This window comes from Tursiops truncatus, chromosome 11, assembly GCF_011762595.2.
Source record: "Tursiops truncatus isolate mTurTru1 chromosome 11, mTurTru1.mat.Y, whole genome shotgun sequence".
Taxonomy (NCBI): domain Eukaryota; kingdom Metazoa; phylum Chordata; class Mammalia; order Artiodactyla; family Delphinidae; genus Tursiops; species Tursiops truncatus.
Genome location: NC_047044.1, coordinates 79,295,524 through 79,319,989, shown reverse-complemented (window position 1 = coordinate 79,319,989; position 24,466 = coordinate 79,295,524). Strand labels below are relative to the sequence as shown.

Here is a 24,466-nt window from a genome sequence, read left to right as displayed (position 1 = left end):
GGTGATTGGCAGCAGCAGAGGCATAGTTTTTGAATCTTTCAGATTGTCTTACAAAATTAGACTAAGATAAAGGAAAAAAAATCCATAAATACCATCTTCAGAAAGAATAAAAGAGATGACAGTTGTGTTTATATGAATTCTGGAGCACAAGCTGGTAGAGCTGAACTATTGACAGCAACAAGATGTGCATGTCTATCACATCTGTGCTTGAGTGATGGAAGGGAACATAAATGGGATTTAGGGTGGTCCTGAGGGCCTAGAGACCCAAATATGGACACCCCAAAAGAAACAGTTCCCAATCAGAGTAGGGGAGTTAGAAGACAGATCTGAGGACAACAGCTAAAACTGGCTGAGTGCTCTGAGCCCTCATTTCTTTTGGAAATACCGAGAAAGTACCCTTCTTAAAGTACAGAGGTGCATGGTAAGGGGAATGGTAGGGAGTAGTACAGACACTGAAGGAAGGAGAATGTTCAGATACTGGTAAGGGAGGGGTTCAGAGAAAGCAGATATCAGAAAGTACTGGAGAAGTGGCTACCCTGGAAAAATTTTTAATTACCTTATAATAGCAATAGAAGAGGGAGCCCTAGAATCGTGAAGCTGGGAGAGTTCTTCAGGCTAACCTCAACTCCTTATTCAGGAATACCTACGGGTGAACTGGTACGTGGATACGAGAAAAGGATTGTTGTGGAACTGAGTACAACGATGGAAGCATTTGAAGAACAGCATAAATCAGAAGTAGAATGGTTCAGAAATGAGAAAAGAAGAATTAAATAAGAAGATATAGCTGATAGACAAAAAAAAGAATTAGACATAAAAGAAAAAATTCTAAAATGAAGACGAAGCTTGAAAGAAGAGTAAATGTAATACTATAGAAAGAAGAAAATAATAAAGCATGGCAAAAAGAAAAATGAAAACTATCATATAAATGAAGAAAGAATTTGAGAGAAAGGAATAATTATAGAAAACAAGCAAACCCAATCCAAAATGGGTATAACTGGAGTCCCTGAAGAAGAAAACTAAAGAGGTGAAACAGAGCTATATGAAAAATGTAATTCACCCACCTTACAGGAAATAAAAGAAGGCCTATTTTGAAAGTGCACATGTGTACCTGGGAAAATAGACCCCAGTCAATTATGAGATACAATCTAGTGACTTTAAAGAAAGTATCCTTCAAAAGAACACCTTGGAAGTCTGTAACTACAATGACTCTGCTTTTTGGTTTGCTCAGGATCATTCTTATCCTAGTGCAGTTATCCTAGTTATCCTAGTGCAGTTATTAATAGAAACCCTTTTATTCTCAAAAGTGACTCTGGAAGAGAAATTGTATTATCAATCTAAATATAAAATAAAGAAAATTAGATCCATGGCAGACTTTTAAAAAAAACACTTCATGCCAAAAAATAATGTAACATAATTAAGATATTCAAAGAAAGAAAATGTGAATCAGGATTTATATACAGCTAACTGATTTTCAATTTTAAAAGCTGCAAGTGGTTCGCGGCATTCAAAAATGTTATTCTCTTGGTTGTTTATGAGGAATCTTTCACCCCACTGAATTCCAAGAAGTAAAATTATAAAACCAGCGTTCTCTGATCAGAATGAAACAAAATTAGAAATGAATAACAAAATCAAAGAAAAACACCTTTCAGCTTAGAAATTAAATTGATACAAACATATTATTTCTTTCTTGCACCAGTGTGTTTTTTTGTATTAGGATAAAATTTGCATAATATAAAATTCACCATTTAAAATATTTTAAAGTGTAGAGTTTAGTGTTTTTTAGTATATTCACAATGTTGTTGTATTGTCACTAGTATCTAGTGCCAGATAGTGTCATCACCTCAAGAAGAAGCCCTGCATGCATTAATCAGTTCTTCCCTAGTTCCCTCTCCCCCAGCACCTGGCAATTGCTAATGTACTTGCTATCTCTAGATTTACCTATTTTGGACATTTCATATAAAATGAAATCATGCAATATGTGGCCATTTGTGTCTAGCTACTTCCACTTAGCATAATGGTTTCAAGGTTCTTCCATGTTAAAGCATGTATCGTTTCATTCCTTTTATGGGTGAATAATATTCCCTTGTATGGATAATACTTCATTTTGTTTATTTATTAGCTGATGAACATTTACATTGTTTTTACTTTTTTTGCTATTATTAATAATGCTGATAGAACATTTGTGTCCAAGGTTTTGTGTGAATGTATATTTTCAGTGCCGTTAGGTATATAACTAGGAGTGAAATTTCTGGGACATTTGGTAATTCTATGTTTAATTTTTTTGAGGAACTGCGAAAATGTTTTTCACTGTGGAAACACCATTTTACATTTCAACCAGCAAGGTGTGAGGGTCTCAGTTTCTCCACCTCCTTGCCAACACTTATTTTCTGTCTATTTAATTATAGCCATGCTAGTGGATGCCAGTGGTTTTGACTTGAATTTCATAATGGCTAATGATGTTGAACGTTTGTATCTTTGGAGAAATATCAACTCAAGTTCTTTGCCTATTTTTAAAATTTGGTTGTCGTCTTGTTGCTGAGTTATGAGAGTTGTATACATTCTGGATACCAGACCTTTCTTAGATATATTATTTACACATATTTAGTGGGCTGCTTTTTTGCTTCCTTGATACTGTCCTTTGATGCACAAAGTTTGAAGTTTATGTATTTTTAAAATTGTTCACTTGTGCTTATAGTGTCATATTTTTACAAACTGTTGCCTAATCCAAGGTTACAAAGGTATGCACCTATTTTTCCCACAAGAATTTAATAGTTTTAGCTTTTATATTAAGGAATTTGATTTATTTTGAGTTAATATTTATACATATGTGAAGTGGGGTTCCAGATTTATCCTTTTGCATGTGTGTCTAGTTATCCCACCATCATTTGCTGATAAGATTATTCTCTTGCTATTGAATTGACTTGTTTACTTTTGTCAAAAATCAATTGGTTATAGATGTATGGGCTTATTTTGGGAGTCTCATTTTTATTTTCTACTGGACTCTCTGTCCTTATGCCAGTACCACACTGTTTTGGTTACTTCAGCTTTGTGCTAAGTTTTGAAATTGGGAAGTATAAGTCCACCAACTTTGCTCTTCTTTTTCAAGATTATTTTAACTACTCATAATCCCTTGCAATTCTATATGAATTTTAGGATGAGCTTGTCTGATTCTGCAAAATAAAGTCACTGGTATTTTGATAGGGATTTTATTGAATCTACAGATAAATTTTGGGATTAACGACTAAGTCTTCCAATCCAGGAACACAGGATGTCTTTACATGTTTTAAGACTCTACAATGTTTTGTCGTTTGTAGTGTAAAAAGTTTTATACATCTTTGGTAAAAAAATATTTCTAAGTATTTTATCATTTTTCATACTATTGTAAATGAAATTGTTTTCTTTATTTCATATTTAGTTTGTTCATTGAAAATATATAGAAATACAACTGATTTTTGTCTTGACCTTGTTTCTTATAACTTTGTTTAACTTATTAGATTTAATAGTGTTTTGTTTATTAGATCTAATAATTTTTTACAGTTTCCCATGTGTAAAATCATGTCTTCTGAAAATAAGGATAGTTTTACTTCTTCATTTCTGATATAATAATTTCCAAGGATGCCTTTTATTTATTTTTCTTGCCTAATGCCCTTGCTAGAATTTCAGTATAATGTTTGAGGTGGCAAGAGTGTACAGCCTTGTCTTGTTCCTGATGTTAGGGGAAAGTTTTTAGTCTGACAATATTATGATGTTAGCTGTGGGTTTTTCACAAATGCCCTTTATCAGGCTGAGGATACTGTATTTTATTCCTAGTTTGTTGAGTATTTTTATAGTGAAAATATGCTTGATCTTGTCACTCTTTTTCTGCATACTGAGATGATCATGTGGGGTTTTATTTCCTTCATTGTTTAAATGTGGTGTATTAAATGGATTGCTTTTTGTATGTTGGACCACCTTTGCATTCCTGAGATAAATTACACTTGATCCTAGTCTTTTTAATATGCTGTTGGATTCTGCTTGCTGCTATTTTTTTGAGGAACTTTTCATCCATATTCATAAGACACATCACTTTGTCTTTTTTTGTGTTGTCTTTGTGTGGCTTTGGATTAGTGTAATACTGGCCTCATAGAATGAGTTAGAACATATTTCCTCATCTATTTTGGGGAAAAATATTGATGTTAATCCTTTTAATAAACATTTGTTAGAATTCACCACTGAAGTCATCTGAAAGAAGGGATTTTCTTTGTGCGAAGTTTTTTGATTACTGATTTATTCTCGTTATAAGTCTGTTTGGTTTTCTGTTTCTTCTTGAGTCAATTTTGGTAGTTTACATATTTCTAGGAATTTGTCCATTACAACCTTGTTATCTAATTTATTGGCATACAGTTATTCATAATATTTTCATATGCTCCTTTTTGTTTCTTTAAATTCAGTAGTAAGTCCTTTCCTTCATTCCTGATTTTAATAATTTGAGTCATCTTTTTTTTTTTTCTTGGTCAATCAAGATTTGTCAATATTGTCGACTTTTTTTAAAGAACCAACTTTGGTCCAGTTGATTTTCTCTATTTTTTTCTATTCTTTTATTTATTTTCTTTCTAATCTTTTTATTTCCTTCATTATGCTTGCTTTGGGTTTCGTTTGCTCTTCTTTTTCTAGTTTTTTAAGGTGAAAGGTTAGGTTATTGATTTGAAATTCTTCTTTTTTATATATAGATTTTTAATTTTCCTTGTGATTTCTTCTTTGACTCATTGGTTATTTAGGAATGTGTTAATTTCTACACATTTGTGAATTTTCTCAAGTTTCCCACTATTAATTATTTCAAATTTCATTCCCTTGTGGTCAAAGAGCATACTTTGACTTCAGTATTTAAAAATTTATTAAGATTTGTTTTGTGGCCTACCATATAGTCTATCCTGGAGATTGTTCCATTTCCACTTGGGAATAATGTGTATTCTGTTGTTGTTGGGTAGAGTATTCTATAGTTTTTTGTTTCTTCTAGTTTGTTTATGTGTTATTTAGCCTTCTATGGTTTCGCTGATCTTTGGTCTAGGGGTTTTGTTCATTATTGAAAAGTAGCAGTAGCAAATGTGATTCCAGTAGCAGCAGTAATAATATCTTATTTTTGTCTTCATTAACAAAATCCTTTCGTACTCATTATCACTTTCAAGTTACTGTATACAGGTTAGTCAATCTTCTGTATTACTAGGCTGAAGATAACTATTATATTTTCAGCATCTTTTTGTCCCCAGAGGCTAGCAGAGTCAGGCACATAGTTATTGTTTAAATTAAATATAATGCTTACAAAGAAAATTTGGTATAAACTAATGGCATCTGGGAAAATTTTAGGTGATCGGTAACTGTAAATTTCATGGTACTCTCAGAGTCTACATTTTCTATCTTGAATGATGAATATCACTGAGCATCTCTACATTATGTAAAAATTTCTTATGAAGTACACATTGAATATAATTTCAAAATTTTAGTTCTGATATCTAAAATGATTATAGAAATCCATTATGTCAATAATGAGAATTTCAGCGTAATCCAACAAACATTTGTGAACAGCTGCTGTGTTCTAAGGCACTATGCAAAGCACTGGATTGCTGTTCCTTCTATGTGAGAAGGTACAGCCATTGACTAAGTGTTTATTTTCAATTATAATAAAATATAATGTCATAGAACATTTTGATCATTTATAAAATGTCTATTAGAAAAAACCTTTTATATGAATTGCTTAATATAATGTACTCTATGTGTGCCTTAAATGGCACACTAATACTTTTTAATGGTTCATTATTCAGAACATAGTTGTTGAATGATCAAACTTTATAATTGAAATGGTGCATATTCATCTTCAATTTCTAATTACTGAGGTAAAAATAGATTATATTCTCAGTTTCACTTAGTGGATCTAGGTTAATTTGCTTTGCTTTAGACTGATTAACTCTAGAAAGCTTTCTTGACCTTTTTGGTTCTCAGTTTCAATTCTGAACTGATTAGTTGGTAATAGGTATTGTCCAGAGAGAGAAAAAAAGTAAATTAATATTTAATTAGTTAAGTCTGAAAAATGCTGGTTTTAGTAAAGTTCAACAAATTTCTTTACTTGTGGGTTTGTAGGAGGTCTAATATTTTAATATATATTGTTAATTTCCACAATTTGTTTGACCATGTAACCTGTTTTATATGACTTTGTCATAAATCATTGGTCTTAAGGTATAATATATGCATCCCAAGAACTGCCTAAGATGTTCCACTATGATGTGAAAAGAAAGTGTCAGAAAAATGTTTCTATTTACTTTTTTTTAATCTTAAAAACTAAGAAAAACAAAATCTATGTTAATATTCAGCATAGAAATTGATGCTTTTGCCCTCCTAGGTCATTTTATGAGACAGTCACATACCATTAGTGAGATAACCTGACCTGAATGGGAGTTCCAAAGTGATGAGTTGGTAGTGCTGCCTACATGTGTTTGCTTTTTAGTATAATAGAACGTATGAGCTTGCTTTACCAGGTAATTGGATTTAGCTGCTATGTTATTTAGTTTTTACTGAAACAACTCTGACAGAAATGGGAAAATGACTTTAAAAAGATTGCTGCTGTGAGCCATAGATTGATAATCATACCAACAAAAATCAGTGTTTATAATAAGTGCCCTTGTTGGTCCTTTATGTTTAGGCTGTTTTGGGAAAGAATGACTTAGCTACAGAAAGTTACATAAAGTGATATACTGGAAATGGCAATTAGAATTTGACAGTGAAATAGAACTTGTGAATAAGTAAGGCATAGTAAATGAGGGGAGCTTATAAATGAGAAAGGGGTGGCAGTAAATGAACAGGAACTGTTGGTGTTATCTTTTCCCTAAATATAGTTAATTTTCTCTCTAAGTCCACTGGGGTGATGGTGCAGTCATTCAGGGTCCCAGGCTGATAGAGGCCCTGCTGCCGTTCACAGCACGTGACTTTAATTGTCATCTTAGGCATTGACATCAGCAAGCAAATAGGGGGAAAAAGGGAATGTGTGGAGGATTGTGTTGGAGTCTTTGTGGTTCAAGCTTGAAATGGTGTACGTCACTTCTACCTACCTGACATTCCTAAAATAAATCCCACTTGGTTGAGATGTATTATCTTATTTATGTATTGCTAGATTCCATCTGCTAATATTTTATGTGGAATTTTAACTTCTGTTTTCATAAAAGAGATTGGTTCATAATTTTATCTTTACAGATTTTAGTATAAGGGAATATGCTGTCTTAATAAAATATGTAGGGAAGTATTCCTTCTTTTTTTATTCTCTGGAAGATTTTGTGTAAGGTTTCTGTTACTTGTTTCTTAAATGTTTATTAAAATCAACCTGTTAAATCATCTGGGCTTATGGTTTCCTTGGTCGGAAGTTTTATTTTGTTTGGTTTTTAAATTAATACAGGTTCAATTTTTTTAAAACACATATAGGACTCTTCAGAGTTTTTATTTCATCTTCTTTCAGTTTTGTTAAGTTGTGTTTTTTCATAGGAGTTTTTTCATTTCATCTAAAATTTCATATTTATTGCTCTAATATTTAATAATATCTTACTGCTTATTAGAAATATCTGTAGGTTTTGTAATACCCTGAATTCATGCATAATGTTAGAAATTTTTGTTTTCTATTTTTCTTCATCACTCTATTGTTGCCATCTTGCTACATTTAATTTTTTTCTTCTTTCTTTGGATTATTTGTTAACAATTCTTCTGTTACATGTATATTTGATCTTTTTACTCTGTCCCATGTCTTTTTAAAGTTTTTTCTTGTATTTTCCATCACTTATTTCTCTTTCTGCTGTAGTTTCTTTTTTTTTCCCCCACTGTCTTTTGGTTCTCTCATCCTGCTTTCTGCTGTTTCACCTACTATTTACCTCATCTATTGTGTTGTTAATAATACATTTTTTTCTCACGGTAGAATTTCTGTTTTACGAATCCCGGTTCTCTGAAGAAAATCTCTATCCTATCTGTTTTCTCCATTTCTTCTCTATTTTCTTGAATGTATTATTCATACATATTTTAAACTCTTTGATAAGTAATTTCTGAATCACACATGGGTCTGTTTCTTTCGTCTTTTCTGTTTTCTGTTTCTTTGGTCTCATCTGTTACCATCTCTGATAATTTTGCATTGAAAGCTGTACATTGTGTTTGAAAAATTGGAAAGCCTCTGTGTAGGATGTTAACATTCTCCAAAGAGAGGTAAGCCTCTGCTTTCCTAGGAAGGTAGAATGGGGGGTTGATTACCTTAATCCAGTGGTTCTCAAACTTTATTATGTATTAAACTATTGGCATGTATATGTTACTAGAGAAGTCATGAAAAAAAAAAAAGGTTCTGGCTTGTTGAAATAACACAGGACCTCCTGTCTCTAGATCCAGGTCCAGAATTGCCAAATGCCCCAAGGGATAACACCATTGCCATGTGTTACCTTACCTCGCAGCATGGTTTTCCTTTCTCAGTTATTGTTTCCCTTTAATTTCTCATTGCCACAGCCCTCCAGAGTGCTTTTAAACAGAACTTTTTTTTTTAATAGTTTTTCTGTTTGTTTGCAGCTGTGTGCCACAAGCTACTCAATCACTTATAGATACAGAAGTCAATGGTGTGTTGTTATTTTGTCAAAAGAACAAATCATGGCTTAGTTTCTTGCTTTCTTTCAGGAAAAACATAAACAAGAATTGGAAGACATGAGGAAAGCTGGTCATGAAGCCCTCAGCATTATTGTGGATGAATATAAGGTAGCGGTTTGAGAGTCTGTTTTCTTTATTCTTTTAAACTTTGGCAAACTTTAGTAAAAAAAAATTACACACATAGACATATGCTACACAAATTATAGAATTATAGTGTAGTCTTATTTCGGTATAGAATTCCTTTCAACTGATTAATAAGTGTTCACTGAAAGCATACTTAGTAGATTACAAAGGTAATGCTAGATGTTGCTCTGCATTTGAGAACTTACAGAATATTTGAGAACACAGGATTGAAGTTTGAAAACAAAATACTGTAGAATTAATTGCTAGATTATTAGCTTCTTTGGTCTTTACTCTGGTTCCACCTTTTATAGAAAAAAAAAGTGTGATATAAATCTGAAAATTATTGTCATAGCTTTTTTTCTTAAATTAAATAGATTTGGGTACATTTAAGTAATAATAAAAATTATAATAAATGTCAGTATCAGTGATATATGCAGTATTATTCTGGATAAGCTAAGCCTGCATAAGCTTAATCGTTTAAAGTAAATTGAGAGTTTAATAACAAAATTTTTCCCCCCCTAAATTTCACGTTAGATCATTTTTTTCCATCAAGTAATTAAGGAATACATTCTTGTTGAAATCAAATTCAAAAAATTCTCCCCAGAAGTAACCAGTGAGAATGGTGTGATGTGCATCCTTCTAGAGGTTTTTCTTTATATTTACACACACACACACACACACACACACACACACACACACACACACACGTATACTCATGCTGTAAAATTTTGATTTCCTTTTAGAAAAATGTTGTTCTACTCAATCTGTTGTTTTGTTTCTTGCTATATTTACTTGTCAGTATATATTTTCATGTCAGTATATATAAACTTATCCTATTTTTGTCATTGTTCTATAGTATTCCACAGTGTGTATATATATATGTATATATATGTGTGTATACATATATATACACATATACAAACATATATATGCATATACATACACATATTATACATATATGTGTATATACAAACACACACACCCCATAATTGGTTTAACTATACCTGTATAAATAGGCATTTAGTTTATTTTTTTATTGTTAATTATTACAATAAATGTTTAAAAAATCCTTCTACCATATGTGGAATATAGACAATTTTATTGATTCAGCTTCATTCCTAGACATGATAGAAGTTGATTTCATTTTAATTAGCTGATAATTTAATGTCAAAAAGCTTCCTGTAACAAGTCATTTGGATAAAAGTAGAAAAAGAAGTAGATCAAGAATTTAAGTGAAAAGCACTTTTTTTAAAATTCCAAGGTATTAAAATAATTGGTAGATATGTCTTGGGACACGAAAGGTCATTTTTATAACCACACTAATATAGAAACTTGTGCCATTGTTGAGAAGGTTATTAAAAAATGGCTGGTTTTTACAGCTGTGATTTTTGGCTCTTTTTTCATAATGTGAATTTTTAGTTCTACTAATACAAACCAGCTTTACAGTTGTTGAGTTGGGGAAAAGTATAGGAACTATTTTGGACCATCTTCTTCTTTTCCTAAGGCTAAGGGTTGGAAGAATTAAAATACTGGAATTTACATAATTCTCCTGGCATATTAAGTGATATATTCTTGGATGAATTTATATTTTACTCATTTATATTTATGAATTCTAAGTTAAATGTTTTTTATTTTTTAATTGGGGTATAGTTGTTTTACAGTGTTGTGTTAGTTTCTACTGTATAGCAAAGTGGAGTTCCCTGTGCTATACAGCAGGCCCTCATTAGCCATCCACTTTATACATATTAGTGCATATATGTCAATCCCAATCTCCCAATTCATCCCACACCCCCTCTTCCTCTCCTTGGTGTCCATACGTTTGTTCTCTACATCTGTGTCTCATTTCTGCCTTGCAAACCAATTCATCTGAACCATTTTTCTGGAGTCCACAAATATGCATTAATATGCGATGTTTGTTTTTCTGTTTCTGACTTACTTCACTTTGACAGTGTCTAAATGTTTTGAAAGTACTTATATTGTTGTGTTTTTCTGAAAAGCACAGCATTTGATATTTAAATTTTTTTTTGGCTCTAACTCCACATATTTCCTTTGCTGAAAATTTGTTTATTGTGTATTACTTTGAACACTAGCAATGAATGAGTTTAAAAGCGTATGTAACAACTTTGCAAATATATTTTGCAAATTATATTTTGAAGAAACTTAGTTGAGAGCTACTCATTTCACCTCTTCTTTGTCTCATATTATTATGTGACACTCATTTAGAAAGGGAATTTAAAGATTTCAGGCATTAAATATTACAATTTGCTTTAAAGGATTAGGTATCAAATCACGTATCCTACGAAGTTAAATTTAATTTATGATATTATACTTGTAGTCAGTTAATATGCAAACTATATAAATTCTCTTATAGTAGGGAACTTTGGTGTAAATACTTTTCATATAGCTTTCCATATTATTGATTTATTCTGAGCTTCACATTTTGCACAAAGATATTACAGTACTCCTAAGAGGAATACATCTGATACATAAATTATTGTGTAAAATATTACAATCAAGGTGTCTTAGAAACATACTGACAATCAACCTGATAGTAATATGGAAAAAATAGAGTAACTTAGATAGGAAAAATAAGCAATGTTTTCTTGGTAGGTTAGAGATCTTTATAATGTAAATGTTGATTTGTACCCCATTATGGAACAAGAAAAGAAACAATTTCTTTTCCATTCTAAATTCATGCGTGAGAAGTTCATGTGCTAATTGTTTTATTTTGCTTCTCTTTTTTCTGAATATCTTTAAAGATATGTTTTTTAAAGCATATAAACATTTTGATGGATGTTTCATTAATCATTAGGTAACTCAAAAACAAAACAGGGCTTCCCTGGTGGTGCAGTGGTTGAGAGTCCGCCTGCAGATGCAGGGGACACGGGTTCGTGCCCTGGTCCGGGAGGATCCCACATGCCAGGGAGCGGCTGGGCCCGTGAGCCATGGCTGCTGAGCCTGCGCGTCCGGAGCCTGTGCTCCGCAGCGGGAGAGGCCACAGCAGTGAGAGGCCCGCGTACCGGAAAAACAAAACAAAACAAGACAAAACAAAAAACCAAAATACAACTTCTCATTACTATTGCTAATAGAAGCTTTATGAACATCTTTTGCATTTATTCATTCCTTAATTCAAGAAATATTATTAACTTCTTTATGTCAAGGACTATCATAGATACAGCACTGAACAAAATAAAAGTTCTTGGTCCAATGGAATATATATTCTATATCCATTAACGTATGCATACCAAACATAGGAAGTAAGAAATCTAAAACCACAGCTTTCCTCAATCTTTTGGAAGAAAGATGCTCCACACCCTTGCCTCTCCTACCCATACAGGCATTTACTCAAATATGCAGCTGGATCTGGCACCTTCCTAACACCGTTCCTGGTTGCTAGGGAATCTTAACATTCTTCTGATTGTCCTGTACTAGATGTAATCAATCACTTTTTCCCCCTACAAGCTGAATTGAGACATTGTTGATGAGTTTGAAAAAATATTTCATTAGAAAAGATAGTGAAAAATGCCAAATAAATAAGATAAAATTTATTTACTTAGTAAATAGAGAAAAAAATGTAAAATGAAATTGGTTTTATTTTTTTAGCATCTTTATTGGAGTATAATTGCTTTACAATGGTGTGTTAGTTTCTGCTTTATAATAAAGTGAATCAGTTATACATATACATATGTTCCCATATCTCTTCCCTCTTGCATCTCCCTCCCTCCCACCTTCCCTATCGCACCCTTCTAGGTGGTAACAAAGCACCGAGCTGATCTCCCTGTGCTATGCGGCTGCTTCCCACTAGCAATCTATTTTACGCTTGGTATTTTATATATGTCCATGCCACTCTCTCACTTTGTCACTGCTAACCCTTCCCCCCCTCCGATATCCTGAAGTTCATGCTCTAGAAGGTCTGTGTCTTTATTCTCATCTTACCCCTAGGTACTTCATGACCTTTTTTTTTGTTGTTGTTTTTAGATTCCATATATATGTGTTAGCATACGGTATTTGTTTTTCTCTTTCTGACTTACTTCACTCTGTATGACTGACTCTAGGTCCATCCACCTCACTACAAATAAGTCAATTACGTTTCTTTTTATGGCTAATATTCCATTGTATATATGTGCCACATCTTCTTTATCCATTCATCTGTTGATGGAGACTTAGGTAGCTTCCATGTCCTGGCTACTGTAAATAGAGCTGCAATGAACATTTTGGTACATGACTCTTTTTGAATTATGGTTTTCTCAGGGTACATGCCCAGTAGTGGGATTGCTGGATCATATAGTAGTTCTATTTTTATTTTTTTAAGGAACATCCACACTGTTCTCCATAGTGGCTGTATCAATTTACATTCCCACCAGCCGTGCAAGAGTCTTCCCTTTTGTCCACAACCTCTCCAGCATTTATTGTTTGTAGAGTTTTTGATGATGGCCATTCTGACCAGTGTGAGATGATATCTCATTGTAGTTTTGATTTGCATTTCTCTAATGATTAATGATGTTGAGCATTCTTTCATGTGTTTGTTGGCAATCTGTATATCTTCTTTGGAGAAATGTCTATTTAGGTCTTCTGCCCATTTCTGAATTGGGTTGTTTTTTTGATATTGAGCTGCATGAATTGCTTGTATGTTTTCCAGATTAATCCTTTGTCAGTTGCTTTGTTTGCAACTATTTTCTCCCGTTCTGAGGGTTGTCTTTTCGTCTTATTTATGGTTTTCTTTGCTGTGCAAAAGCTTTTAAGTTTCATTAGGTCCCATTTGTTTATTTTTGTTTTTATTTCCATTTCTCTAGGAGGTGGGTCAAAAAGGATCTTGCTGTGATTTATGTCATAGAGTGTTCTGCCTATGTTTTCCTCTAAGAGTTTGATAGTGTCTGGCCTTACATTTAGGTTTTTAATCCATTTAGAGTTTATTTTTATGTATGGTGTTAGGGAGTGTTCTAATTTCATTCTTTTACATGTACCTGTGCAGTTTTCCCAGCACCAGTTATTGAAGAGGCGGTCCTTTCTCCACTGTACATTCATGCCTCCTTAATCAAAAAAAGGTGACCATATGTGCGTGCGTTTATCTCTGGGCTTTGTATCCTGTTCCATTGATATATATTTCTGTTTTTGTGCCAGTACCATACTGTCTTGATTACTGTAGCTTTGTAGTATAGTCTGAAGTCAGGGAGCCTGATTCCTCCAGCTCCATATTTCGTTCTCAAGAGTGCTTTGGCTATTCGGGGTCTTTTGTGTTTCCATACAAATTGTGAACTTTTTTGTTGTAGTTCGGTGAAAAATGCCAGTGGTAGTTTGATAGGGATTGCATTGAATCTGTAGATTGCTTTGGGTAGTAGAGTCATTTTCACAATGTTGATTCTTCCAATCCAAGAACATGCTATATCTCTCCATCTATTTGTATCATCTTTAATTTCTTTCATCAGTGTCTTATAATTTTGTGCCTACAGGTCTTTTGTCTCCTTAGGTAGGTTTATTCCTGGATATTTTATTCTTTTTGTTGCAGTAGTAAATGGGATTGTTTTCTTAATTTCACTTTCAGATTTTTCATCATTAGTGTATAGGAATTCCAGAGATTTCTGTGCATTAATTTTGTATCCTGCTACTTTACCAAATTCATTGATTAGCTCTAGTAGTTTTCTGGTAGCATCTTTAGGATTCTCTGTGTATAGTATCATGTCATCTGCAAACAGTGACAACTTTACTTCTTTTCCGATTTGGATTCCTTTTATTTCTTTTTCTTCTCTGATTGCTGTGGCTAAAACTTCCAAAACTGTGTTGAATAATACTGGTAAGAGTGGGCAACCTTGTCTTGTCCCTGATCTTAGTGGAAATGGTTTCATTTTTTCAACTTTGAGGATGATGTTGGCTGTGGGTTTGTCCTATATGGCCTTTATTATGTTGAGGAAAGTTCCATCTATGCCTACTTTCTACAGGGTTTTTATCATAAATGGGTGTTGAATTTTGTCAAAAGCTTTCTCTGCATCTATTGAGATCATCATATGGCTTTTCTTCTTCAATTTGTTAATGTGGTGTATCACACTGATTGATTTGCATATGTTGAAGAATCCTTGCATTCCTGGGATAAACCCCACTTGATCATGGTGTATGATCCTTTTAATGTGCTGTTGGATTCTGTTTGCTAGTATTTTGTTGAGGATTTTTGCATCTATGTTCCTCAGTGATATTGGCCTATAGTTTTCTTTCTTTGTGACATTTTTGTCTGGTTTTGGTATCCGGGTGATGGTGGCCTCATAGAATGAGTTTGGGAGTGTTCCTCCCTCTGCTATATTTTGGAAGAGTTTGAGAAGGATAGCTGTTAGCTCTTATCTAAATGTTTGATAGAATTCGCCTTTGAAGCCATCTGGTCCTGGGCTTTTGTTTGTTGGAAGATTTTTAATCACAGTTTCAATTTCAGTGCTTGTGATTTGTCTGTTCATATTTTCTATTTCTTCCTGGTTCAGTCTCCGCAGGTTGTGCATTTCTAAGAATTTGTCGATTTCTTCCAGGTTGTCCGTTTTATTAGCATACAGTTGCTTGTAGTTATCTCTCATGATCCTTTGTATTTCTGCAGTGTCAGTTGTAACTTCTCCGTTTTCATTTCTAATTCTGTTGATTTGAGTCTTCTCCCTTTTTTTTTTTGATGAGTCTGGCTAATGGTTTTTGAATTTTGTTTATCTTCTCAAAGAACCAGCTTTTAGTGTCATTGATCTTTGCTGTCATTTCCTTCATTTCTTTTTCATTTATTTCTGATCTGATCTGTATGATTTATTTCCTTCTGCTAACTTTGGGTTTTTTTTTTGTTCTTCTTTCTCTAATTGCTTTAGATTCAAGGTTAGGTTGTTTATTTGAGATGTTTCCTGTTTCTTAAGGTAGGATTGTATTGCTATAAACTTCTCTCTGAGAACTGCTTTTGCTGCATCCCATAGGTTTTGGGTCATCATGTTTTCATTGTCATTTGTTTCTAGGTGTTTTTTGATTTCCTCTTTGATTTCTTCAGTGATCACTTCGTTATTAAGTATTGTTTAGCCTCCACGTGTTTCTATTTTTTACAGATCTCTTCCTGTAATTGACATCTAGTCTCATAGCGTTGTGGTCGGAAAAGATACTTGATACGATTTCAGTTTAATTAAAATTACCAAGGCTAGATTTGTGACCCAAGATATGATCTGTCCTCGAGAATGTTCCATGAGCAGTTGAGAAAAATGTGTATTCTGTTGTTTTTGGATGGAATGTCCTATAAATATCAATTAAGTCCATCTTGTTTAATGTATCCTTTAAAGCTTGTGTTTCCTTATTTATTTTTATTTGGATGATGTGTCCATTGGTGAAAGTGGGGTTTGAAGTCCTCTACTGTGATTGTGTTAATGTTGATTTCTGCTTTTATGGCTTTTAGTATTTGCCTTATGTATTGAGGTGCTCCTATGTTGGGTGCATAAATATTTACAATTGTTATATCTTCCTGTTGAATCGATCCCTTGATCATTATGTAGTGTCCTTATTTGTCTCTTGTAATAGTCTTTATCTTAAAGTCTATTTTGTCTGATATGAGAATGGCTACTCCAGCTTTCTTCTGATTTCCATTTGCATGGAATATGTTTTTCCATCCCCTCACTTTCAGTCTGTATGTGTCCCTAGGTCTAAAGTGGGTTTCTTGTAGACAGCAAAATACAGGTATTGTTTTTTTATCCATTCAGCCAGTCTGTGTCTTTTGGTTGGAGCATTTAATCCACTTATATTTAAGGTAGCTATCGATATGTATGTTCCTATTCCCATTTTCTTAATTGTTTTGGGTTTGTTATTGTAGGTCTTTTCCTTCTCTTGTGTTTCTTGCCTAGAGAAGTTCCTTTAGCATTTGTTGTAAAGCTGGTTTGGTGGTGCTGAACTCTCTCAGCTTTTGCTTGTCTGTAAACCTTGTAATTTCTCCATCAAATCTGAATGGGGCCCTTGCTGGGTACAGTAATCTTGGTTGTAGGTTTTTCTCCTTCATCACTTTAAATATGTCCCGCCACTCCCTTCTGGCTTGCATAGTTTCTGCTGAAAGATCAGCTGTTAACCTTATGGGAATTTCCTTGTGTGTTTTTTGTTTTTCCCTTGCTGCTTTTAATATGTTTTCTTTTTACTTAATTTTTGATAGTTTGATTGATATGTGTCTTGCCGTGTTTCTCCTTGGATTTATCCTCTATGGGAGTCTCTGTGCTTCCTGGACTTGATTAACTATTTCCTTTCCCATATTAGGGAAGTTTTCAACTATAATCTCTTCAAATATTTTCTCAGTCCCTTTCTTTTTCTTTTCTTCTTCTGGAACCCCTATGATTCGAATGTTGGTGTGTTTAGTGTTGTCCCAGAGATCTCTGACAATGTCTTCCGTTCTTTTCGTTCTTTTTTCTTTATTCTGCTCTGCAGTAGTTATTTCCACTATTTTATCTTCCAGGTCACTTATCCGTTCTTCTGCCTCAGTTGTTCTACTATTGATCCCTCTAGAGTATTTTTAATTTCATTTATTGTGTTGTTCATTGCTTGTTTCTTCCTTAGTTCTTCTAGGTCCTTGTGAAATGTTTCTTGCATTTTCTGTATTCTATTTCCAAGATTTTGGATCATCTTTACTATCATTATTCTGAATTCTTTTTCAGGTAGATTGCCTATTTCCTCTTCATTTGTTAGGTCTGGTGTGTTTTTATCTTGCTCCTTCATCTGCTGTGTGTTTTTCTGTCTTTTCATTTTGCTTATCTTATTGTGTTTGGGGTGTCCTTTTCGCTGGTTGCAGGTTCGTAGTTCCCATTGTTTTTGGTGTCCGTCCCCAGTGGCTAAGGTTGCTTCAGTGGGTTGTGTATGTTTCCTGGTGGAGGGGTCTAGTGCCTGTGTTCTGGTGGATGAGGCTGGATCTTGTCTTTCTGGTGGGAAGGTCCACGTGTGGTGGTGTGTTTTGGAGTGTCTGTGGCCTTATTATGATTTTAGGCAGCCTCTCTGCTAATGGATGAGGCTGTGTTCCTGTCTTGGTAGTTGTTTGGCTTAGGGTGTCCAGCACTGTAGCTTTCTGGTCCTTGAGTGGAGCTGGACCTTGGTGTTGAGATGGAGATCTCTGGGAGATTTTCACCGTTTGATGTTACATGGAGCTGGGAGGTCTCTTGTGGACCAGTGTCCTGAAGTTGGCTCTCCCACCTCAGAGGCACAGCCCTGATGCCTGGGTGGAGCACCAAGAGCCTTTCATCCACACGGCTCAGAATAAAAGGGAGAGAAAATAGAAAGAAAGAAGATAAAATAAAATAAAGTAAAATAAAATTATTAAAATAAAAAATCTTTATTAAGGAAAAAATTTTAAAAAGTAAAAACAAACAAAAAAAAAAACGGACGGACAGAACCCTAGGACAAATGGTGAAAGGAAAGTTATACAGACAAAATCTCACACAGAAGCATACACATACACAATCATAAAAAGAGGAAAAGGGGAAAAAAAATATATATCTTTGCTCCCAAAGTCCACCTCCTCAATTTGGGATGATTCGCTGTCTATTCAGGTGTTCCACAGATGCAGGGTATGTCAATTTGATTGTGGAGCTTTAATCCGCTGCTTCTGAGGCTGCTGGGAGAAATTTCCCTTTCTCTCTTTGTTCGCACAGCTCCCGGGGTTCAGCTTTGGATTTGGCCCCGCCTCTGCATGTAGGTCGCCGGAGGGCATCTGTTCTTCGCTCAGACAGGACGGGGTTAAAGGAGCAGCTGATTAGGGGTCTCTGGCTCACTCAGGTTGCGGGAAGGGAGGGCTATGGATGTGGGACGAGCCTCTGGCAGCGGAGGCCGGCGTGACATGATGTTGCACCAGCCTGGGGCACGCCGTGCGTTCTCCTGGGGAAGTTGTCTCTGGATCACGGGACCCTGGCAGTGGTGGGCTGCACAGGCTTGCTGGAGGGGAGGTGTGGAGAGTGACCTGTGCTTGCACACAGGCTTCTTGGTGGTGGCAGCAACAGCCTTAGCGTCTCATGCCCATCTCTGGTGTCCATGCTGATAGCTGCGGCTCACGCCCGTCTCTGGAGCTCCTTTAAGCAGCGCTCTTAATCCCCTCTCCTCGCTCACCAGGAAACGAAGAGGCTAGAAAAAGCCTCTTGTCTCTTCGGCAGTTCCAGATTTTTCCCGGACTCCCTCCCTGCTAACCGTGGCGCAGTAAACCCCTTCAGGCTGTGTTCTCTCAGCCAACCCCAGTCCTCTCTGGATTCGACCGAAGCCCGTGCCTCAGCTCCCAACCCCCAACCGCCCTGGTGGGTGAGCAGACAAGCATCTCGGGCTGGTGAGTACTGGTCAGCACCGATCCTCTGTGCGGGCATCTCTCCGCTTTGCCCTCCGCACCCCTGTTGCTGTGCTCTCCTCCGTGGCTCCGAAGCTTTCCCCCTCTGCCAGCCGCAGTCTCCGCCCGTGAAGGGGCTTCCTAGTGTGTGGAAACCTTTCCTCTTTCACAGCTCCCTCCCACTGGTGCAGGTCCCATCCCTATCTTTTGTCTCTGTTTATTCTGTTTTCTTTTGCCCTACCCAGGTATTTGGGGAGTTTCTTGCCTTTTGGGAGGTCTGAAGTCTTCTGCCAGTGTTCTGTGGGTGTTCTATAGGAGCAGTTCCACGTGTAGTTGTATTTCTGATGTATCTTTTGGGAGGAAGGTGATCTCCGTGTCTTACTCTTCTGCCATCTTCTCAAATCTCCCCTGAAATTGTTTTATATAAAGTAAACCAAAAATGACAAAAACCTAAAAAATAAAGCATAAGAAGATGCATTATTTTTGCTTTAACCTCTGCCTTGCTGAAAGTAGGAGTAGACGTTTTTTCTTCTGTTCTTTTTACTAAGTATAACTAAAAAAAAACCCCTGAACATTATATATAAAAAAGACATAAGACTCTGAGAGTTAGATAGAAGAAGGCAGACTGGCTAGGGACCCTGAATCCAAGTAACTACATAATGCTGGGTTCCCTAGGCTTTCTTTTTGCCTCATTTGCCCCAGACAAGGTGCTGGAGAAGTGAGCAACCCAGAAATACCAAATGGGCACAGACAAGAGACCCCAAGAAAAGCCTGCTCTCTCTATCCAAAAGACCAGGAAAGCTTTCACCTAGCAAGGCAGAAAGTATTAGTTAATAACCCTTGTAATCCCACCAAATATCAGAGAGCAAACTGTAGTCCCACCCCAAGCCCTGCCAACAAAGGCTGGTTAAGGGAGCCTAGACTTCACATTTACCAATCTATAATGAGGTACCCTCCTTCTTCCCCATTGGTGCAGAGTCATAGAAGGTGGAGTGGGGAATTAGGATGTTCAGTCCCACTGGGAAGTAAGTCTCCTCTCCATTGAGTGTCAGGGTAGGCTGTGTAGGAAGCCTAGATTTCCACCCCACCGTTATGGGAATGAGACAGTTCTCCCCACCCCACCCCCCCTGCCCCAGCCCCCTGCAAGGTATCAATGGATGTTTAATGGAGAGTCAGGACTTTCCTTACTGCTCAGTGCTACTAGGGTTATCCCCTGCAGTGTCATTGGAGGTCATTTGGGAGCAATAACGTGGTGCCCTTACCCCTCCCAGTCAGAGTGAAGGCCCAGTGGGAAGTTGAACTCCCAACTGTGTTCAGCAATAATGGATCCTTATTTCCCCAGCTCTGAGTGTTAGCAGAGGATGAGTCAGGAACCTGGACTTCTACTGCACCTGACTGTTCTCCTCTTTCCCTGCTGAATTAGTGTTATATCAAAGGAAGTCTGCTAAAACAAGATTTAAAATGTCCAGGTTTCAATTGAAAATCACTACCCATACCAAGAACAAAGAAAATCTTAAGTGAAAAAAGACAGTGAACAGAAGCGAACACAGACCTGCCACCAATGTTAGAATTATCTGACCAGCATTATAAAGCATCCATCCTAAAAATGCTTTAACAAGCAAATATGAACACACTTGAAACAAATGGAAAAATAGAAAACCTCAGCAAAGGAACACAAATTTTTAGCAAAGTAATGAAGAACCAATAATAACTTTAGAACTAAAAAATACAGTAACCAAAATTTAAAAACTCAGTGTATGACCTCAATAGCATAATGGAGAAACAGAGGAAAGAATCAGTGAACTTGAAGATAGAGCAGTAGAAATCACCCAATTTAAGCAATACAGAGAAAATAGATTGAAAACAAACGAATAGGGATTTAGGGGCCTATGGAATTATAACAAAATACCTAAACTGCATGTCATCAGAGTCCTGGAAAGGGAGGATAAAGAGGGTAGAGCTGAAAAAAATATTCAAAGAAATAGTGGCTGAAAACCTACCACATTTGACAAGAGAAATACAACTACATATTCAAGGAGCTGGATAAACTCTAAACATGATACATTATGCCCCCTATAAAAAAGCCCACTCCAAGACCCATTGTGATGGTTAATTTTATGTGTCAGCTTAGCTGGGCCACAGTGCCCAGGTTTTTGGTCAAGACATTATCCTGGATGTTTTTGTGAGGTTGTGTTTTGGATAATAATGTTTAAATTTGTGGACTTTGAATAAAGCAGATTTCCCTCAATAATGTGGGTGGATTTCATTTAATCAGTAGAAGGTTATACCAGAACAAAGACTGACTTTCCCTGAGCAAAAAGTATTCTGGTAGCATATAGCCTTTAGACTTGAACTGCATACAGCACTGACCCTTCCTTGGGTCTCCAGTCTGCCAGCCTACCTTACAGATACTGAATTTGCCAGCTTTCATAATTGTGTGAGCCAGTTCCTGAAAATAAATCCCTCTCTCTCTGCATATACATATATCCTGTTGATTCCATTTCTCTGGAGGCCCTGGCTAATGTAATATATATCATAGTCAAACTTCTGAAAACTAAAGACAAAGAAGTTTTAAAAGCAGCCAGATAAGGATGACATTTTACTGCAAGAGAGAAACTGTTAGGCTGACCTTGGATTTTTCATCAGAAACCATGGAGGCCAGAAGGAAACGGAACAAGTGCTGAAGGAAAATACCTGTCAATCCAGATTTCTATATGCAGAGTAAAGGTATTTATGGAATGAAAGGAGCAAATCAAGATGTTCTTAGATGAAAGAAAACTAAGAGAATTTTGCCATAGAAAACCCACCCTAAAAGAATTGCTAAGGAGGTTTTCTAAACAAAATGAAATGATAAAGGAAGGGATTTTGGAACATTGGGAAAGAACAAAGGAGAGTAAAAATATGGGTAAATAAAATAGATTTTCTCTTTTTACATTTTATAAATTATGTTTGCCTGTTAAATCAAAAATTTTAACATTGACTGATATGGTTCTAATGTATGTAAAGGAAAATTTTAAGAGAATTGTATCATAAAAAAAGGAGAATAAAGGACATAAAAAGAAGTAGAGTTTCTACACTTGAAGTGGTGAAATACCAACACCAGTAGTTATGTGATTTTTTTAAAATATGAATTTTCTAAATATATTTACTACTACTTCTGCAATCTTTCACATGATAAGGCTTAGGGATTTTTTTTATTAAACAGAATTTGATCACAAGACCCCAAGGTCTTGAGGCTAGTTTATTTTTTACATATGTATTTCAGAAACTATAATCAGTTTAATGTTTAATAGTGAAGTCTTTTTTCCATGTCACTGTGATTTCCAAGAACCTGGAGTATTAATCTGATAATGATCACTACAAAGGAATGTTTATTTTTTATATATTTTGATTTAAAGTAGGCTAGTGATACTGTCTTATTTTAATATTTTATAACCTTTATTTTTAACAGCTTTATTGAAATATAATTCACATACTATAAAAGTCCCCTCTTTAAAGTGGATAATTCAGTAGTTTTTAGTATGTTCACAGAATTGTACAACCATCACCACAATCTAATTTTAGAGCATTTTCGTCACCCCTGCATGAAACCTTGTACCAATTAAGCAATCACTCTTCACTCCCCTCCAGCTACCCTGTCCCCTAGCCCTTGGTTACCACTAATCTGCATTATGTCACTATAGACTTGCATCTTCTAGACATTTCCTGTAAGTAGAATTACACAATTTGTGGGCTGATATGGCTGTCTTCTTTTACTTAGCATAATGTTTTTAGAGTTCATTCATGTTACTACATGTGGTAGTACTTCATTTCTTTTTTATTGTTAAATAATATTCCATTGTGTGGATATACCACATTTTATTTATCCTTTTATCATTTGATGGACATTTGGATTGTTTTCACTTTTTGGCTGTTATGAATAATGCTGTGTGGATGTATGTTTTCATTTCTCCTGGGTATATACTTAGGGTCGAAATTAATGGTTCATTTCACTTTTCTACATTTAACATTCTGAGAACTACAAGAATGTTTCTAGCTGCACCATTTTATATTCCAGCCAGCAGTGATGGAGGGTTCCAGTTTCTCTACATCCTTAGGAACACTTGTTACTTTCCATTAAAAAAAAAATTAGCCTTCCTAATGGGTTGGCATTTATTTCTTTGATTCATTTTGATTTAATTATTGTAAATGATGTGAGGAAGGGATACAGTTTCTTTTTTTTTTGTCCCATGTAAATATCCAGTTGTTCCCAGCATCATTTGTTGAAAAAACTGTTCTTTCCTCATTGAATTGTCTTGGAACCCATATCAAAAATCAGTTATCCATATACGTGAGGATTTATTTCTGGACTCTTAATTCATTTCCGTTGAACTATATGTCTATCCTCATGCCAGTACCATACTTGATTACTGTAGCTTTATGGTATGTTTTTGATATCAGGAAGTGTGCATTGTCCAAGTATGTTCTTTTTCAAAATTGTTTTGACCATTCTAGGTCACTTTCATTTTCATATTAATTTTAGGCTCAGTATGTGAATTTTTTAAAAAATCCAATTAGGATTTTGATTGTTTTTGCATTGAATATGTAGACCAACTTAGAGAGTATTGCCATTTTAACTGTATTAAGTTTTCTGATCCCTAGTTATAAAATGTCTTTATATTTCTTTTCTTTAATTTCTTTCAACAATGTTTTATAGTTTTCAATATTCCTTTTATTCTTTTTTATGATATTCTAAATTGAATTGTTTTCCTTAGTTTCATGTTCAGATTGTTCTTTGCTACCATATAATAATAGCATTGATTTTTGCATGTTTGGACACTTTTTATTTCTTTTTCTTATCTAATTTTTCCAGGTAGATCTCCAATACAATTTTAATAAGAGCTGCAAAAATATACACAATAGGGATTAACCATTAAGTATGATGTTATCCGTGAGATTTTTATAGATGGCCTTTATTAGGTTGAGGAAGTTCCATTTTTATTTCTAGTTTGAATTTTTTTTCTAATCATGAAAGGTTGTAAGATATTGTCCAATGCTACTTCTCTGTTGAAAATTATTATTTTTTCTTTATGAATGTGATGTGTTCCCTTTAATTTTTGGATGTTAAATTGATCTTGAGTACCTAGAATAATCTCACTTGATTATGGTGCATAATTCTTTTTATGTGTTGCATAAATCAGTTTGATAATATTTTGTTGAGGATTTTAACATTTATATTCATTAATGATATTGGTCTGTAGTTTATTTGGTGTCTTTATCTGGCTTTGCTATCCATATACTTGCCTCATAGAATGAGTTATGGTGTGTTCCCTTCTCTTATTTTTTGGGAGAGTTTGTGAAGGAGTGGTACTAATTCTTCTTTAAGAATTTTGTAGAATTCCACTGAAACCACATGGTACTGGACTTTTCTTCTTTGTGAGAGATTTT

The 24,466-nt window shown here is 35.0% G+C and overlaps 1 protein-coding gene across 37 annotated transcripts in view; it reads left to right on the top strand.

Annotated features, from left to right (window-relative positions):
* Positions 1-24,466, top strand: part of CCDC91 (coiled-coil domain containing 91) — a 417,526-nt gene that overhangs the window by 186,473 nt on the left and 206,587 nt on the right. For 36 of the 37 annotated variants that reach the window (XR_012324470.1, XR_012324473.1, XR_012324472.1 and 33 more), the window contains one exon: positions 8,668-8,745. The exons of the other annotated variant lie outside the window; for it this stretch is intronic. Coding sequence is in view for 26 of the 36 variants with exons in the window: in XM_019935888.3 (XP_019791447.1) it covers positions 8,668-8,745 (78 nt within the window). In the remaining 10 variants the exon portion in view is untranslated. The remainder of the gene's footprint in view (positions 1-8,667; positions 8,746-24,466) is intronic. 37 annotated transcript variants of the gene reach the window in all.